The sequence below is a fragment of the Pavona decussata genome, unplaced genomic scaffold, assembly GCF_977016875.1.
Source record: "Pavona decussata unplaced genomic scaffold, jaPavDecu1.1 SCAFFOLD_8, whole genome shotgun sequence".
NCBI classification, from domain to species: domain Eukaryota; kingdom Metazoa; phylum Cnidaria; class Anthozoa; order Scleractinia; family Agariciidae; genus Pavona; species Pavona decussata.
The window spans coordinates 2,573,449-2,591,113 of NW_028145431.1; the positions used below are offsets into that span (position 1 = coordinate 2,573,449).

The 17,665-nt window shown below is 39.2% G+C and overlaps 2 protein-coding genes across 2 annotated transcripts in view; one reads left to right on the plus strand and one right to left on the minus strand.

Moving 5' to 3' along the window:
• Nucleotides 1-4,323, plus strand: part of LOC146488916 (uncharacterized) — a 21,752-nt gene extending 17,429 nt beyond the window's left edge. The window contains exons 18-21 of the mRNA XM_085114683.1: nucleotides 727-855; nucleotides 1,475-1,555; nucleotides 2,438-2,537; nucleotides 3,185-4,323. Of these exons, the coding sequence (XP_084970809.1) occupies nucleotides 727-855; nucleotides 1,475-1,555; nucleotides 2,438-2,537; nucleotides 3,185-3,357 (483 nt within the window). The 3' untranslated portion in view covers nucleotides 3,358-4,323. The remainder of the gene's footprint in view (nucleotides 1-726; nucleotides 856-1,474; nucleotides 1,556-2,437; nucleotides 2,538-3,184) is intronic.
• LOC146488917 (GMP synthase [glutamine-hydrolyzing]-like) lies at nucleotides 4,268-17,626 on the minus strand. Its single transcript, XM_085114689.1, has 18 exons — nucleotides 17,458-17,626; nucleotides 15,752-15,843; nucleotides 15,279-15,393; nucleotides 14,528-14,625; nucleotides 14,134-14,237; nucleotides 13,154-13,254; nucleotides 12,740-12,832; nucleotides 12,571-12,624; nucleotides 11,911-12,022; nucleotides 11,542-11,693; nucleotides 11,304-11,364; nucleotides 10,885-10,997; nucleotides 10,427-10,532; nucleotides 10,187-10,302; nucleotides 8,737-8,978; nucleotides 7,943-8,073; nucleotides 6,569-6,741; nucleotides 4,268-6,204 (listed from the first exon to the last, which is right to left on the minus strand). The coding sequence occupies exons 1-18, from the start codon at nucleotides 17,596-17,598 to the stop codon at nucleotides 6,103-6,105; spliced, it is 2,106 nt and encodes a 701-aa protein (XP_084970815.1). The 5' UTR covers nucleotides 17,599-17,626; the 3' UTR covers nucleotides 4,268-6,102.
• Between the last annotated feature and the right edge of the window lie 39 nt (nucleotides 17,627-17,665).

The window sequence follows — 17,665 nt, forward strand, 5'->3', positions numbered from 1 at the left end:
TAGTTCTCGTTGTTTGCTATTTAACGAGGTTGACCTTCTACAAACGAACAGTCGACATTAGCCAACCATAAACGTAACACCTTTCACCTTTCAATACATTCGCCTATTTGCAAAACACTCACGTAAAGGTGAATTTCTACCAACCGCTGATGAACACTTTTTTCTTGGAAAAGTTGGCCTGACAGAAGCTTGCTTTTTTGTATTCTTTCGTTTACGCTTGACATAAACTACCGCTGCGCTTTTTCCAGTGTGTGTATTTTTTAACGCTGGCATAATGCAGTTTGCCACCAAAACCCACCTTGGAGAACCCGCATTTAAGACTTGACATTCCCGACACCGACACCGAAACGTTTCATCTGAGGCAGAACCGCGACAAAACAAATCAAGAATTTCTTGCTGCACTTTGATTGAATTTGTTTTGGGGGAGCAGGAATGGCGCAGTGGTGAGAGCATTCGCCTTCCACTAATGTGGCCCAGGTTCGACTCCTCGGCGTCATATGTGGGTTGAGTTTGTTGTTGGTTCTCGCCCTCTCTCCGAAAGGTTTTTCTCCTGGTACTCCGGTTTTCCCCTCCCCTCAAAAACCAACACTTCTAAATTCCAATTCCATATCTGGAGAGTGTCCCCATTTAGTGCTGTGCGCTCAATACAGTAACACTCAAATAATGTGGGTTATTGTATTTTTTTCGGAGCCTGCAGTAACTATTTAAACTATGTTTGTTTTACAGGCGCTGCTCTGTTCTCATTTTGTTAGCCGTGAGTTGTGTGATTTTGCTCTTAGCAATATCGAAGGCCAGAGAACGGACTTGACTTCTGTATCGCTTCTTTGTTTACCACATGTCGACAGACACACTGAGGTAAGCCTGTTTATGAATACAAAAAGAATGCCGAAAGTAACGGCCCCAGGAATTCGACAGCTTCCTTCGTGTCGGGCGGTTATTTTCACACAGCCAAAATACGCGAGTCATTGAAGATAAGAAAAATCGTTAAACAGTTCAAGCGACCGCAGAACACAATGTCTCTTTTAGTTTAATCCTCAGAAGAGCTTTCTCAGTCGTCGATTCTTGTACAGCATAGAGCTGTTCCATAGGACTTTATCACGGTGATTTAAAACTTTGATGTGGAGCAGCTGACGAAAAACTATTGACACCGGCTACCGCCTGAAAGAGCATCTTAAAATTAGTAAACAGACCAAGTCTGAGAGTCTTGTCCGCTTTTAAAATAGCGAAGATATAATTCCGTCCGTAAATTCAGGAATTTTTGCAGAGATTTTTATAAAGACGGGCAAAACTTAAATCTTCGCTGTTTCAAAAGAGAGGACGCTGAAACTTTGCCTTATTACTCATTTTAAATTGCTCTTTCAGCAGTGTCAGTTGTTTGTTTTTTTTTTTCTTTCAACAGCTTCTCTTTCAACGATTCTGCATAGGCGCCTTCACACCGCAAACAAAAGTTGACATATCTCTTTTTTGTTTTCAGGCTGTTGCTGTCATTTTAGGAGAGTTCCCTGAAATAGCGTTACCTTATGCAGAACACTATTTTGGTAAAGATATTGACAAGGTTTGTTTTAGACTGAACAGTCAGATTACGCGGAAGCGACGTTCTTTCACCTGATAGCAACCCAAATCAATTATCGCTACTAGATTTAAACTAAACGGGAGTTCATTCTCCATTTCCTACAGCGAATTCGTGCACCGTGTTTGTGAGCACACGTTCACACCTCATCGAACTCCACACTCCCCAAAATTGGCTGTTGGTAGCCTATAAACCTTTATCACAGTAATTTAAAATTTTGTTGTAGACCACGTAACGAAAAATCATTGACATTGATGGAAAGAGCAGCTTCAGTTAAAATTAGCAAAGACGCCAAGCTTGAGAGTCTTGTCTTTGAAAAAATGAAGATGCGGCTCCGTAAATTGAAGAAATTTTGCAGACGTTTGTGTGAAGACAGGCGAAACTTGCCCGTTTCCACGCAAACGTCTATAACATTTCAGACCTAACGACACCACATCTTCGCTATTTTAAAAGACAAGATTCTCAAACATAGCTCTTTTTTTTTCAATTATTTTAAGCTACTCTTTCCAGCAGTGTCAGTTGTTTTGGGTTAACTGGCTTCTTTGGTCTTTTGGCATTGTTTCTGCACCGTAAAAATGACAATGAGATATAAAAACATCCTATATGACGTCAATCTCGTTCCCAGGGGCTGCGTTGCTTTTGGTCAGCACCAGGGAAGCAAGGCGTGTGGCCTCCACTTGGCTTAAACACGCGCGGGCTCTGGGGACGAGATTGATATGACGTGAGCTGCATGTTAAATGTTTCAATTCAAAACCCTTGCATTGAGTTCTCGCTCTTTTCAACTGCGACTGCTGAAGTCCCTTCTATGCATTACTAACCTAGGACCTCGTTCTTTTAAGTGATGATAATGTTCTCTTTCTGTCTTAGTGGTCATTTCTGGTGAAAACGTTGCTTGACATGTGTAAAGAGGAACCAAACAATGATGATTCTGAATCCAAGAAAGAGATCATTGTAGCAGTCCTTAAAGGTAATAGCCACAGTGCATTTCGTGTTGACAAGAATGATAACTGTCGTTTACGCTGTCAGTGTGAGAAGCGGTGTGTCTGGGAACTTATTGTTTAATGACCTCTGTAAGATGTTTACTCGATCGTGCAAACTGTGCAAATCCGTTCGGGTTTTCGTGTTTTGAGTTCTTGCGTGAAGGCCAAGTAATCAAAGGTAATACAAGCAACATTCTCGTTTAACTTGTCGTTGAGAGTAGAATAGGTCTTTGGTTTGACTTCTGATAGGAGCACTCAGATTTTTTTTCCGAGTTTGCCTGTGTTATTTACTGATTAATTGTTCACCAGGCTTAACATATTCCATCACATTATTCCCATGGCGCATATGCCACACATTGACATTCCAATCCTAGCAGTATGCAGGATGTTTGTCCCATGAACCTAGTTTATGGCCTTAGCTCCCACGAGTCTCCTGTAGCTCAGTGGTAGAGCACTCGAACTAGTAATCGAAAGGTCTTAGATTCGACTCCTGATAGGAGGACTAGGATTTTTTTTCCGAGTATGCCTGTGTCATTTACTGATTAATACATCATTTTCAATCCAATGAATAGTTAAAGAAAATAAGAATCACCAGACTGTGAGCTCGAATACGTTTATCTTTATCTCTTCGTAGGAACACTCCAGCAACTCTCCACAATCGTGACTCCCAGTGAGTTCCTGGCTCTCTTGCCTGATGACGGGTGTGTTGGTTTCTTTTTGCCTTACCTGCAGCAGTGTTACAGTCGGTGCGCATCAGATTCGGTCAGCGAGAGACTGGTAACGAGAACAAGGCAACTCGCCACTTAATCTACGGACAGGGCAAATATTTATATAACGAACAGGCCATTTCCGAGTTGCTGTGAACCTCATTGTGAAAGCGAGGCTTCGTTCATAGCTTTCATATGCAAACAAAGCTAATTTTTATGAAAAGCTTTGCACTTGGCCTCGCTTTCAGAATGAGATTCAAAGGACCTCGGGAATGGCCTATCAATAAATGGAGGAATGGAGGAAGGTCAATTTTAAATAGCAGAAATTATAAATTTCTAATTATTTTGAAAGAATGACAAAAATTAATTTAGCTTTATACGTTGTAAATAGCAGAGAATTTTATAACTAAATTTATGACTTGGAAGCTATAAGCTCTAAAAGTTTAAAAAATTCCTTATAGGCCTCTATTTTGTATTTGAGAAGAGAACGGGAGTGTTAATTGTGTAATGAAGTATAAGGGTGTGCAGAAATCCTGCCAAAAGCATTAATTGGAATACATTTGCTCCACGGGATAACGTTTTCCACTCTTTGAGGGAGTGGGGCTAGGACGCGTCTCTCCAAAAAAAGAAAACGTTGGAATTATAATAACGGATTTTGGGACAAAATTTACAGAGAAATGTTCGGCAGATGTAAAAGTTGTGGAAACGCTTATCTGCGGAGGTGTCATATATTAAATTATATCTTGATTTTTTATATTTCAAACACGGTGTACTTTTATAAGTAATGAAACGAAAATTATGTAGGAGTTGAGACAGAAAAATGTTTGGTTTTGTCAACATAGTTGATAAGGTAATTTGACCACCGTAAAAAGGTTTGAGAGCTGAGGTTGCCAGCAATAGCCCTTCGCTCTTCATAAAACCAAATATTCGTTCACACTCTCTCACCGGCGTAGAACTACGACTTCTTTTGAAACTAACCCCCTTAGAAAAAAAAAAGTTACTTAGCCATATACAACAAAAACGTATTTTAATTGTTGCTTTTCAAAATAAATTCTTACAAAAGTCATTCATCTACTTACTGTGTACTAGTTTGTAAAGTTAAGTTTAATAGTCATAGATATTTTTGTAATGCCCGTTTCCCATGTCCTTTTACTGTCGAAGCGTTTAGTCACATCCAAGCGAATTTTATCCTTGCTCAAAAGAAAATTGCTACAGTCGAAACTCTCAAAAACTCATAATGGTGGGAAAGGTCGCCTAAATACTATTATTCACATACGAAACATCTCAGAAACTGATTAGACAGAAAGAGAAAAACAATCGGTATTATGGGCAAATGGTCGCTTGGAAAGTTTCGACTGTAAACTACTGCGTTATCCTGGCGTATTTTTTAACAGCTTACATTCAACAGTCTTCGTATCCAAGACACAATGGTTCAAAAGCGATAGCAAGCTTACAAATAAATAATTGTAATGTTGTTATAAAATATTGATCTGACCCCCCGGATTTCCTCTGTTAAATATGCCCGTACTTAATACACTTGTATTCAATATAGTTTCAAATCATTTGAAAGTTAGCCTGTGAAACAAACATTTTTTTTTGGAGGCGCAAAACACGTATGCTTTCGCAGGCTGTCCAATGAACTCAAGTCAGTGCAATGAACCAATCAGAACTCAATGAGAAACATGCAACCCGTGCCAAACGCGGGAAAACTCGCTGCGTCGGACTGGTTTCGCGCGTTAAAAATGTACTCTGATTGGTTAAAGCGTGATTTCCAATAATATCTTGACACAGTCAATCGAAATCTGATTTTCTTTTCCAATTTCACCTTTTAGGTAACAAAGTTCTACTGTAAATTGCTGTCTTTTTATGGCTTCGATTCAAAAAGTCAAAACTAGGGTTGTGCAATTTAATTCTAACTTTTGAATTTCTAGATGAAATCCAACACACTTTACATGCGAAAAATGCAAAATACAGAAATGTATAGCATCGCAGAGAAATAAGTGTTTGATAGTTTGATCGGTCACAATAACAACGTTTGCGCCGACGGGATTCTGACAGGGGGAGAAGTCGACATATTAGGTTGCTTGCCTCGAACGACAACCAGTTGACGGGAGTTTAGAGTACCTGTTGTCCGAACCACAAATCTCATGAACTCACGGCAAATTTCGTCCCGTCTCGAGAGTTAAGATGAGTTTAAACGTTATGAAAAACCGATGGGAGTACAACAGAAAACATGTGGTTGGACTCTCAGGTTGCTAGTAACCAGGCGAATTAAGGCAGCAAACCTTGCTTCGTGATTAATACCTACGGGCTATCATCAACTTTCATGCGTTCTCGAAGAGTTTTACCTTACGTCGTCAACTCTCCGGCGTTCTTGCTTACCATTTCAACGCCGTCCTTCTAATAAGCGGCGCTTTTCTAATAAGTGCGCGCCGTTCGATGTCATTTTGTAATTAATCAGCACCTCTATAATACCCTCATCAATAAGAGCTGCAACAGTGTAAGCATCCTATTCCAATATGCTATCGCAAGATCAACGGCTCTCTTTTAGCTTCCGTGCAATAAATTCTATATTCATTTAAGTCTCAGACAGTTGTGACTAGTCGAACCCGTATCATCACACCTTTGTTTGTTATTGCTTATTGAAGAGCTTGTTTCCGCCAAAACAAAAAAAATTAAAGCGCCCGGTCTCTAGCAAGACAAGTGCCCTCCCTTGAGCTACCAAGGGAAATATCAGAACCCCGGTTGCTAATTTAACAACCTTGTGAATAAATAAAGTGGGTATTAGATGAATCTGCGCTAGTTGCCTCCGGAGAACAAAACTGGTCGCTTTCGTCTCATTTGTTCATTCCCATTCAGTTGTTCCTGGTGGTTTGGCGGTCAAATCGTACAGAACGCGCGAGATGCCTGGAATCTCTTGCAAACTTCCAACCATTTCATCCAAAACCTGAGGGAAAAAAAAATACGGAAATCCTTTGGTTAAGAGCCTTGAAACTAAAGCGAAACATTTACGATAGAGCGGTTAGTTTTCAATTGAATGCCGATAGTAATAAAAGCATTTTGCTTATGAATCGGGTCAATTTTCCTTCACTCATTTACTTTGTCAAATCTGCATACCTGTAAATTCGCCCCTAAGTGTAACAGGGTCTTAATGTGTACCGTATCAGTACTGAAAAAGTTTCCTGGAAATTTCTACCTGCACTGTTTTACAGGCCTACATTGCAAAGTGTGAAATATCATCTTTTAAAAACTAACAGGCATTAATAATTATAGTAAACAAATATTTACAGCTTGTTAACCTGCGTGCTTACCTCGAAAGGAATATGTTTTCCCGGTATAGCAGGGACCCCCGTCATGAAGTCATTCGTTATAAACGTCCTGATCACCACAGACCGCTGGCAAGATGGAATGTGGTTGATCGGATCACGGTCAAAATGAACTGGTATTAGAACAATAGGCATTTGACTGATCTGTGTCAGTAAACCTACAGAAAGATGAAAGGCACCAAAGTGAGTAGACCACAGATGGCGAGGTACTACCGTATTAATTCGATTAACCGCCCTGGGCGCTTATTTAATTTTGGGCCCATGAGGGTGAGCGCTTATTATTTTTCCAACATTTTCAGCAAGCGAGGACATTTTTAGAGGATAACAAAACAAGGGATGAGAAGTTTATTTCGCTTGAACAAGACAAAACAAAGTGCAAAAGCTAACATAAACAAGCCAGAAACAATATAAAAGTTCATTGACTACCATATCTAAAACCAACACAACTGACGCTCCTCTTACTTCATGCTGGGCTAGTACAGAATGTTTTGTTGTTGTTGTTGTTGTTGGGAGGGGCTGGAGGTGGGCGCTTATTAACTTTTTGGGCTTTCACGGTGGGCGCTTATTCGAAGGTGGGCGGTTAATCGAATAAATTTAAAATACGGTATCCATATTCACCCCTGTGAAGTACAAGTGTTTCACCAGGGTAGTCGGTTTAAACCAGGTTGACTGAGTATCATCACCGATCCTTTCCCTTCTCGCAGTTGATCCGGCGTTTAGCCCAGTAAATAAAGACGTTTCGATGCCGTTTTTCACATGTAAATATGAACGCACGGCAAGAAAAAATGACGTATCTGTGAATCTAACGCGATGTGAAAGTTTGAAGACGCCAAATTTCGCGACCGGAGTGAGTTGGCGGTTGATTATCAAGTATTAATGGAAATGGTGCTTAACTGAGCTATGACGAACCTTTTTAGTGATCAAACAAATCATTGTGAGACAAGTCTGTAAATCAAACTCGTTTCCGATTAACAGTTACAGTTTGGAAAATTCTACTTAGGAGGTCTTCAATCAGACGCAAGTTGGCGTGAGTCTGTCCCATAACTGACTGCGAGTATTCTCCTACTTCCCGAGGGATAACACGCAAGCACGACCGACCCACAATCACCTCTCGCCAGGAGACCGCGCGACACGCGAGGAAAGTAAAAAACTCTTGTCGAATAAACGGTTGATCAGTAAGTGCAAACTGTTTTTCGCGACGCAAACACACGCAAACTTGTATTTTCCAACACGGACTTTTAAACGCTACTTGTCGTGAGAACACACACTCCGACGTTCACACTTTGGTGACAGTAAAGCCACGTTTGAAGTTTTCACACATAGACGCATCAGAAGGTAGACTGATTAGCTGCGACCTACCGTGGTTCCGCAGAACTGAATGTGCCACGTGATCTGCTTGTCTTGAAGTGCTTATCACTCCTGTCGACAAAAACGTGGGTGTGATGTCCTGAATCTGGAACTTAATCCTCTTTCCGAACGTGCGACAAACTCTGAAAGAGGGCAAAACAAAGAACTTCAGTGATTCCTCTGGAGCTAGAAGATTTCTGTTTGACAAACTTGTACTTTACGCTTCTTCGTTGCACTAATCACATAATACAGCCACACTTTGATTATTGCAACATTGTTTGGGGAAACTGTGGGATAACCTTACGGAATAAAGTTCAAAAGCTACAAAACAGAGCAGCCCGTGTTTTGACCTACTCAAGCTATGACGTAGATGCTGGTCACCTTTTCAAACTTCTAGGGTGGAAAAACCTAGCTTGCCAGCAACAATTTTAAAGAGCTACGATGGTTTACAGGTCTCTGCACGGGTTGGCTCCAAACTATCCTAAGGGACTCTGAAAATAAACTCAATGTTCCATTACCGCACACGAACTATTACAAAAACAGCTTAGGCTATAGTGGCGCCATTCTCTGGAACAGTCTTCCTTGTAACTTAAGGGAAGCAGAGTCCCTTGGGTAATTTAAACGACTACTCAAAGAACTGTAAGGCACGGCGTTCGTGGAAAGCAGCTTTTTCTTTTTATTTAAATATTTTTATCATATTAGTATTAGGCATTTTTAAAGCTGACGAATTTTGTGCCGTGGATAAATAAAGATTATCATATCATATCAGATGGAATTAACTGTTCAAAAGACTTAGAAGCAATTACCTGTTGATATTATGACAGACTTTCGGAATCAGTTTAGCCAGGAATATAAGCGACTTCCAGTCGGGTGAATCGTTGCTGGACAGCGCAACAACATAGCTGTATGTCCGACCATCTCCCTGCACACCCACTGATTTGATTGGCAGGAGAGTGGCACCGATTTTGTATTTTGATGTGATCTCTAGAAGCATCTCTCTGTCCTCTTCTGTGGTACTGAGTTTCACTCGACTGAACAGTGAGTGAGGCTAAACAACGAGCAAATAAATTCACGATAAATATATCAGTGTCATAATAAACCTTGCGCAAGTTTTCATTGAAAATTGAGCGTGTCTTGTGAGAGTATAAAGCACAAAGGTTGTAGCCTGAGTAGCGAGCGTCTCCGTTGAGGTATTAAGGAGCTTAAGCAACGACAACGGCAACGGCAACACCGCAAAACAATAGGTCTAATGAGCAAAAACAATTGCTCTGCACGTAAGTTTTACAATTTGGTACATTTTTTACCGTCCTGAGCAAAACAACAACGTGAAATGACCACATTTAAGGTTTTGTGGAGAACGTAAACGCACGACGATGAATTTTTCATTTTCTTTCTTAACTTGTACGCCACTCCTACCAATTTGGTTCCTGAATAGTTCGCCATTCTTGTAAAAGTTGAGCGAGTTGAAATAATCGCGAAGTAGCACAAATGAAATAAAGTTATATTTTCGGGTGACGTTTTCGTTGCCGTTGCCGTCGCTCCCTATTGTGTATTTTTCTCTTTTTGACCGCGTGGATAATGGGACGAGTGCAAAAGAAACGGAAGAAGAGGGGAGGGGAGAGGACAGAGAGGAAACTTTCTTCTCCCTCCTCTCCCCTTCCTCTGTTTCTTTCGCTCTCGCCCCAATCTCCGCGCGGTCAAAAAGAGAAAAATGCACCCTGGCAAAACCCTAACGGAAGGCCTGCCACCTTGCAAGCTTTATAACAGCACAAAGCACGGACAAAGCTTTTTTTAATTTGTTAAGTAATATATCAAACACGAGAAGGTGTGTTTCATCAGATATCCAAACACTGAGAAGTAGGTTCAAAAAACGAGGCGCAGCCGAGTTTTTTTAAACGACTTCGAGGTATTTGGATATTTGATGAAACACACTTTCGAGTGTTTTAAATGGCTTCTCAAATGATCAATAATTCTTGGAGAAATTCAAGGCTAAAGTTGGCAAAAGTTTATGGTAATTAGGATCGCATATCCAAACCACGGTCACGGTAGTGATTTTCTTTGTTTTCTCTTGATGAATTGTTAATGAGTTTGAGAATTATTAAACAAGCGCTTGGACTGGGAAAATATTGCCGCACACGAAGTATTATTGGACAAAAAAGAAAAATAAAAAACGTATCCGCCAGCTATGTTCCCTCGCAAACTGGTATTTCTCACACCGACATCGACTGTTACTAAAAATACCGATTTGATACAAACCTTTTTAATGGCGGTTACAAAGTCTACAATCTGTCCGAGAATAATATTGGTTTCGGCAAAATCGCTTCCTTGGTAAGGTTCATCACCACAAATGATACGAATGGCCAGACCAGGGCCTGTGGGAGAGACAACAAATACATCAACACAGTTTTTTGTGTATCGTTCATTTATAAGGACGAAAAAATCTACTAAAAACGTTAACACTTGTACAAAGTTCACTTTTTGCGGCCAAGAACCTACCCGGAAACGGATGCCTTTGAACAATGTCTTGTGGTAACCCGAGGTCTCTTCCAAGAGCCCTGACTTCATCTTTGTGGAAATCTGCCAGAGGTTCAATAACCCTTCCCTGGGGAACAGGGAAGTAAAAGATTACGCTTTCGAGTTAAATAGTTTTTCAGTTTTTAATGCGCTTGATGACCTTGAAACTTGTTAAAGAAGAAAAAAAAAAACGTGATAAAAGAACCAAACTAAATTTCGTCCCAACCAGTGAGCACTAGCAAAATGTTTGATCTTTCTGTTAAATCACATCGGTGTAGTATTTGACACCGTAACAGACGAGTAACAACAATTCTGCGGAGAACACAACTGTTGTAGCGGCCAGAAAATACTTTTAATAAATCACAATGTAACAGTTGATGTGATTAAAAAAAAAAAGAATAACAGACAGAGTAAATAAATTAGTTCCTAAATTAAATTACCTTTGCTCTTAAATTTCGCACTAATTCCGTGTCATTATGGTGCGTTTTTATAGCCTCTGCTTTACTGCTAGCGAGCGATGAAGCACTTTCAATAAGATCAGGCCGAAGAGTTCCTACAATGCAATTAAATAGCAAAAAACAAATAAAACTTTTTGGACCTTTCTCGCGTTTCTGTGGGTATTTATCGCCTCATTACTTGTTACTCTCACATACAAGCTACATGTAGTGTCCTACGCAGCCGTTATTAGGGTCGTCACGCAACGGAAGCGTTGCGTGACGACCTTTATAATAACGACTGCGCAGGAGACTACATGTAGACATATTGAAATTGGAACTGCACGACGTTGAACAAATTTAATCTTGATGCCATGGTGTCTCAAAATACAGAATATATGCAAACAAAATGAACGAGATTTTACCTTGTGCCAAAAAGGTGTTATGCTCTGTAAGGTTAAGCTCACTGACGACTTCATTAGCAACCTGCAAATGTATTATGCATCATTAAAAAATACTAACATGTATAGGTAGGGAATTTAATGTTCCAATCATCAAACTCTGCTCCAGATTTAAGGGTACAAGACTCAAAATCATATAAGTCAAGTATACAATTCTACTGTCAATTCTCGTGAAGCAAAAAGAAGTGAAAAATTTCTCAACCTTAATGAATGTATCTCCAATGATCTTTCTCTTCTCCTCGGGGTTAGTTGTCACGTTTAAGGTTTTTGTGATTTGTTTCTTGACCGCTGGCTGGTCTTTTCTGCCAACTATTACCGTTGAACTGTTGTAGAACCGAAGAGCAGCATTTACAACTATAGATGGAAAAGAAGTAAAATTTAAAAGTTACTTTTTTGAGGTGCGATAGTATTTGAATAAAACTTCTATAATTACTATCATCTTCTTAAAATTATTATTTGTCAATTAGTTATAGTATGAACTGAACTTGGTTCGTATATTCATGTTTGTGATTGCTTCTCACTGACGTAAATTCTTAAATAAGCACCCCCTTCCCCCACATCGGATAAGCACCTTTTAATCTGACTCCAAGTCGTTTAAGTGATTCCTCTACTTCCTGGCTCTCATTCTTCCTCATAAATCCATTGTCAACATGCACAGCTACCACTTGATCTTGAGAAAGGGCCTGAAAAAACATTGTACACACGTGAGAGAATATCATGTGACTACGTTTGCTTAATTCTTCACACGCACATGTAGAGGGTTTCCATCCATTACTCAATTAAGTGATTACGAAAGCTTGGTTTATCCACAAATTGGCCACCGTAAAGAGATTCGAGTGCTGACGTTTCCAGCTTAGTCCTTCCTCAGAGCGAATGAAATTAGGTTTGATTTAACGTTTGAAATGACTCAGCACTCGAATCTCTTAACGGTGGCTAATTTACCTTAAGCTATCAACTCTGTAGATAGCCAAACATTCGTTTCTACTCCCCACCGATGCAGTTTCAGATCAGAAAGATTTAGCAATTTTTTTTAGGTTGTTTTTAATAAAACAATATTATTTGTACTCACGCTTGTTGGATACAAGACGATTATAGCAAACTTGACACTGTGCTCCTCATTGGCTATCAATCATCTTGTATACCAGTGCGTGCTTTATTCAACGAATTTCATGTATTTAATATCATAGATCATGAACATCATCATCAACACACCAAGAGTGCTCAGTTTTACCTTATGAAGCAAAGCAGCTAGGACTGTTGAATCCACTCCTCCACTTAATAATGCCTGGAAAAATTCAATAATTAAACCCTGTGTTACAAGCCTGGGAAGTGTACAAGCGTGAACCATCCAATTCAGCCAAAAATGCAATTCTGTAATTCAATAAATGCATTGCACTTACTAAAACTTTCATGTTTCCAACAGTCTTTCTAATTTGTCTGACACAACTTTCCATGCGGGAATCAACAGTGTATGTTCCACAACAGCCTGCAACCTGGTGACATGTAAAGAATTTACCGTTAATTAATTTCTACAACACAAAAAGGCTAGGAATATTACACCTCCCTCCTATAAGAAATTCTAGTTCACTGCAGGGTCATCCCCAACTTTTTGCTAAGTTCCTCTTATGCCACAGCTACGGGTCATGTGATTATTTTTTTTCAAAAATTATTTTGTGATCAGCTTTAATTCAAGTAAACCTCAGTAGTCGTCATTTTATGTTTTTTCAAGTGTTGGTTGCTACAACACGCTTACGTGGCTTACATGTATGAACATGCAGGTTTGCCTTGGCACCAGAAAAAAACACATTACTCACCCCATAAACAAAATTCTTAATCATTGCTATGCCATTCTCTGTAAGATCTACTTCTGGGTGAAATTGCACTCCATATAACTTGCGTGATTCATCTTCAATACCTTCAAAGAGTGAAATTCAAGACATAGTGTACATATTGATCAATGAAAAAAGTTTTCATCTGGGTCCTCACATGCAATAGCATGTTATAGTTCAAACAGCCACCTGTACACTTGTATGTTATACTATACTCATGGCATGATGATTATTCCATGGGTCTTTTTCTTTTCACTACTGAACTGAAGTCTGAACTTAAAATTAACTACCATCTATCTTTATTAAATCACTTGATTTACACTGAAACGTACTTGTTGTATTCATTACTAGAAATACGTGACTCGCAAAACCTCGCGAAGCTGGAGCTGGGTGGAAAACCCTCTTTACTCGTACTGTAGCATCAAATGAGGAGATTAAAAGGGGCATAGAATTTTTTTTATGAGCATGGTCTTTTCGTAGTTCCACAGGCTAGTTTGCGGTTGAAAATCTATTTCTGACGCGACGTAATGTACAACAGGTGTGCAGCGCTGTCGTGTTCGATGAATTTATTTCCTACGGAAAATTATTTTACCGCGGCCACAAAACGTGTAATTTCTTCAATTCAATCTTTCACAAAAAAACATTTCTGAAAGAAAGGGAAAAGATTCTGGAGAGATAGTTCTGTATCCAGTGAATATTGATGAACATTGCAGTGGAAATTTGATCATGCACGCATATTTTTTCCGATGTATGCAAATTTTTTTCAGACGAAGCCAGACAGTCTGACGTCATTCAAGTGCGGACACCTTCAAAAAAATATATATATATATAAATATATTTTTCGCTCGAATTCGCGTGGCTTAGCTCCGCTCGGGCCGGCTCGGGCCGACAAATTTATTAACCTCGCTACGCTCGGGCCTTCGGCCCTCGCTTCGCGAGGAAAAAATAACTGTTAATACATGTACCTGCAACAAGATCACCGGACTTTGCGATGACTTTCAAATTACTAGCAACTCGGTCAATAGAGTCCCCATGTGTGAGTAGAACGTCTTGTTCAGACTGTAATCCCCTGAAATATGTCAACTAGGTTAATCATTGAATTGTATTAGGCAACGCGATTGTATCATCTTTTTTGGTGCCTTGGCATTGGTTGGAGTACATTAGTTTTGCACTGCTGGATAGTGACTTATCCACTGGGTAGATTTATCCACTCTGAGAACAACTGAGGCCTGGATATTTTATCACCATCCCAAGTCACAGAACAAAACTTCAAACTGTATCTCTTGGAAAAGATTCTGAGAAACAGGTACCATCATTTGCCGTTGCTGTTGTTTTTAACCTCTTTTCATGGACACAAACCTGAAAATCAGTGAAGATGTCTCCACAGTGATCTTGAACTGTCCATCTTCCCTGATGTCTTTCTTCATCACAGTTCCTCCAAATTCTTTGTTGAGCATCTTTTGTTAAAAAAAAAATGGACCTTAATTAGTAAAGAAATGCTAATTCTATAATTCTATAGATACAACATGAACTTTTATGCTTTACACATCAATGGGCCCTTTGCAGCTAACGGTCATATGGCACAGAATCCCACATGTTGGAGTTTAGCACGTTGGGCACTGGGACAACCAAAACTAAGCAACTTCATCCAGTCAAACTTCGAATTTCTTTGTTTAAGATGTTCCAGTGTCTAGTGTACTCTCCAGCTTGGTGGATTTTGTACGGTCATGTGACTGTTAGCTGCAAAGGGCCCATTGATCCGATAATTCCAAAAACCGTTTATTAACACATAACAATGTACGGTCTTTTTTTTTCAAACTGAAAAATGTGAGGTTAACCCCAATTTTCTTCTGGGATTCAAAAAACCCTTCCTAAGACCTTCTTTTCCTGCATAGTCATAAACTAGGCAAAAATATCTTTGAATAAGTGGGCATCTTCCTTAAGAAATTAGAGGTTCTCACACCATTCCAAGATGCACAGAACCTTAGTATGCGCAGGAACAAAAGGATACACTGTCCTTAAGGTGATCCATTTACAACTGTATAATACAGCTACATGTAAATTGCAAAACGTTCTATTGAAAAGGAAATCATACATGCACTCTCTATACCTGCATTCCATAGCATATTCCTAAGACTGGAAGTCCGATGGTAAAAATAGCTGGATCGTATTTAGGGGCATCTTCGGCATAGACACTACTGGGTCCTCCAGATATGATTATAGCTCTGTGGTGAAAAATCAAATACAACTGTATGACATTTGAGCTGGGTATTCAATAAGAATCTTAGCCAAGGATCATGACACCTGCTCAGGTGGTCAACTGGCGCCAGTTCCCAGCACTTTCCAGTACTTAAAAATTTCATGGATAAATATTACCACTCTTTATCAGTTGATACAACAATAATCGTCTCAAACAAACCCCTTTAGAATCATTGGTGAATAAGTTGAGGTCAGTCTGTGGTCTTGACATAAATAATAGGTTAACATAGCAATAGTAAATCCTGTTAAAACACTGTCCCCTAATTTTACTTTTGCACGTAAGAAGTTATAACTCAAAAACAAGCTTACATTTTAACCGCTTACCTAAAACCCTTCTCTTGAATGGTATATATCGATGTATCCAGAGGAAGAATTTCTGTTTCCACAGATAGTTCTCGTACTCTTCGATCTATAACCTACAAATATCATAAATTCAGAATGCCACAAATCTAACCCTTAAAAAATATTGTCAACTTGTTATAAAAGTTTTAATCAGTCTACCAAAAGAGGATTCTTGATAAAATAAATGATTAGATAGAAAAGAGTAAAGAAACAGGAATTTAGGAGATCAACCGAAGTAAATGCAATCTAAAATAATTAATGAAAATTAAAAATTTTCTGCGTTTTCTTTCTTTTCTTCTGACACCCAATTGTTGAGTCAAGTCAGGTCAAATTCAGTACACCTTCCATTTTGGATGATTTTTATTTCCCTCAGAAGTTGGTTGTACATAATGGGCCATCAGATTCTAGCCCGGTTACAAATACAAGATTTTAGCGAAGTACTGTACTAAGAAGAGATATAACCCAGGCCGCTTTATTTTCCTCTTTGTAACCAAATACACTTGGCAAAGTTTTTTTGAATGATGATAGCAAAGCCCCTTTCATGATTCCAAAAAGATGAGATCACCTACAAATGTAAGTTTCAAGGACTTGTTTTCACCACTACACCATAATTTCTCACAAAAACTTGTGGTAAAATAATGACAGCTATCTCATTGTCACACCAAAATGACACTGGTAAGGTTCACTCACATGTACTCTTTGTCTATTGGAAAAACTTAGTGATACTCCTACTAGAATTAAAAGGTCTCTATTTAGTATTGATGGTTTGCATGTGACATCACGATGGCCATGTTGTTTGGTATTTACTGTGTCTCCATTTAGCAGGTTTGCTAAAGTACTTTGACACAAATAAAGTTATTGTTGTTGTTGTTGTTGTACAGGAACAATCAGATTTTTCTCCTCTGGGATTTAACTTCCATTTTTATGCAAACAACGTGAACATATTTTCTTTTGTTTTGTACACCAACATGGCACCAATGCAAATCACCTATAAACTGTCAAATTCCTGAGAACGTGGATAGAAAAGAAACAAAAAGTAGCCTTGGAATAGGCTCCCAAAAAGGGGTAAATAGAAAAAGAGAAAATTAATTGCAAGCCAAGCTCGGTATGGGGAAGATAAAGAAACCAAGGGAGCCAGTGGACATTCTTTTGATGATGCCATTCCATGATAACAGACTGATTGGTTAGATAAATAAGATTATTGATTGTTGACACCTTTGCAAAGAAGAGTGACACATAAAGCCTACATGTAGTTCTCATACTGTATGTCGGGAAAATCCCAGATGATTAGGGATTTCACTGTTTCCTGACCGTCTCGGATTTTGATGAGATATCAGGAAATTTGAGGTAAGCTTATTTATTAGTGACAAACAATTTTGTTTGTGTGCTAGCTCATTTTATTTGTGTGCTAGTGCGGAAAGGCCCTTAGGCTGAAAACTTGTGAGAAGAGTTTTTTTTCACGCGATCAGTTCATCTTAGTCATCTGACCACTGATGAAGAAACAACTTCAGAAGGCGTTACGATTTTTGTTTCTAGAATTCGATGCGAGAAGAAAATCGGATCGGAATTTAAGCCTTTTAAAGCAAAGGAAATCGACAATGATATATAACAACAAGGACCTTGTTTAAGCTTATAGCATTCCTAGATTTGTTATCTATTTTTTAAAGAAAACTAAAAGATCATCTCACCTTGCCAAATTGCGCTCCGGCATCTAGAATAGCCACTTTTTCTTGACCCGACAGTGGCTCCGACATTGCGCTATCGTTTTGCACTATGTGACCGTTAATGCACGAACCCATTCCAGCAACTTTGCTTAGGTTCGCCGCCATTTTCTTCCCGCGAATTTAAAACATCTGCTTTTGCGCATACTCTTTGGTCAGCGGAGCCATTCCGGAA

Excerpts from the sequence above, each read along its gene's own strand:
- LOC146488917 (XM_085114689.1), bottom strand. The coding sequence starts at position 17,598 with ATGGCGGCGAACCTAAGCAAAGTTGCTGGAATGGGTTCGTGCATTAAC. Across the intron at positions 12,625-12,739 it reads TTGGAAACATGAAAGTTTTA|GCATTATTAAGTGGAGGAGT; the intron begins GTAAGTGCAATG and ends GAATTTTTCCAG. Across the intron at positions 10,303-10,426 it reads TCAAAGGCATCCGTTTCCGG|GCCCTGGTCTGGCCATTCGT; the intron begins GTAGGTTCTTGG and ends TCTCTCCCACAG.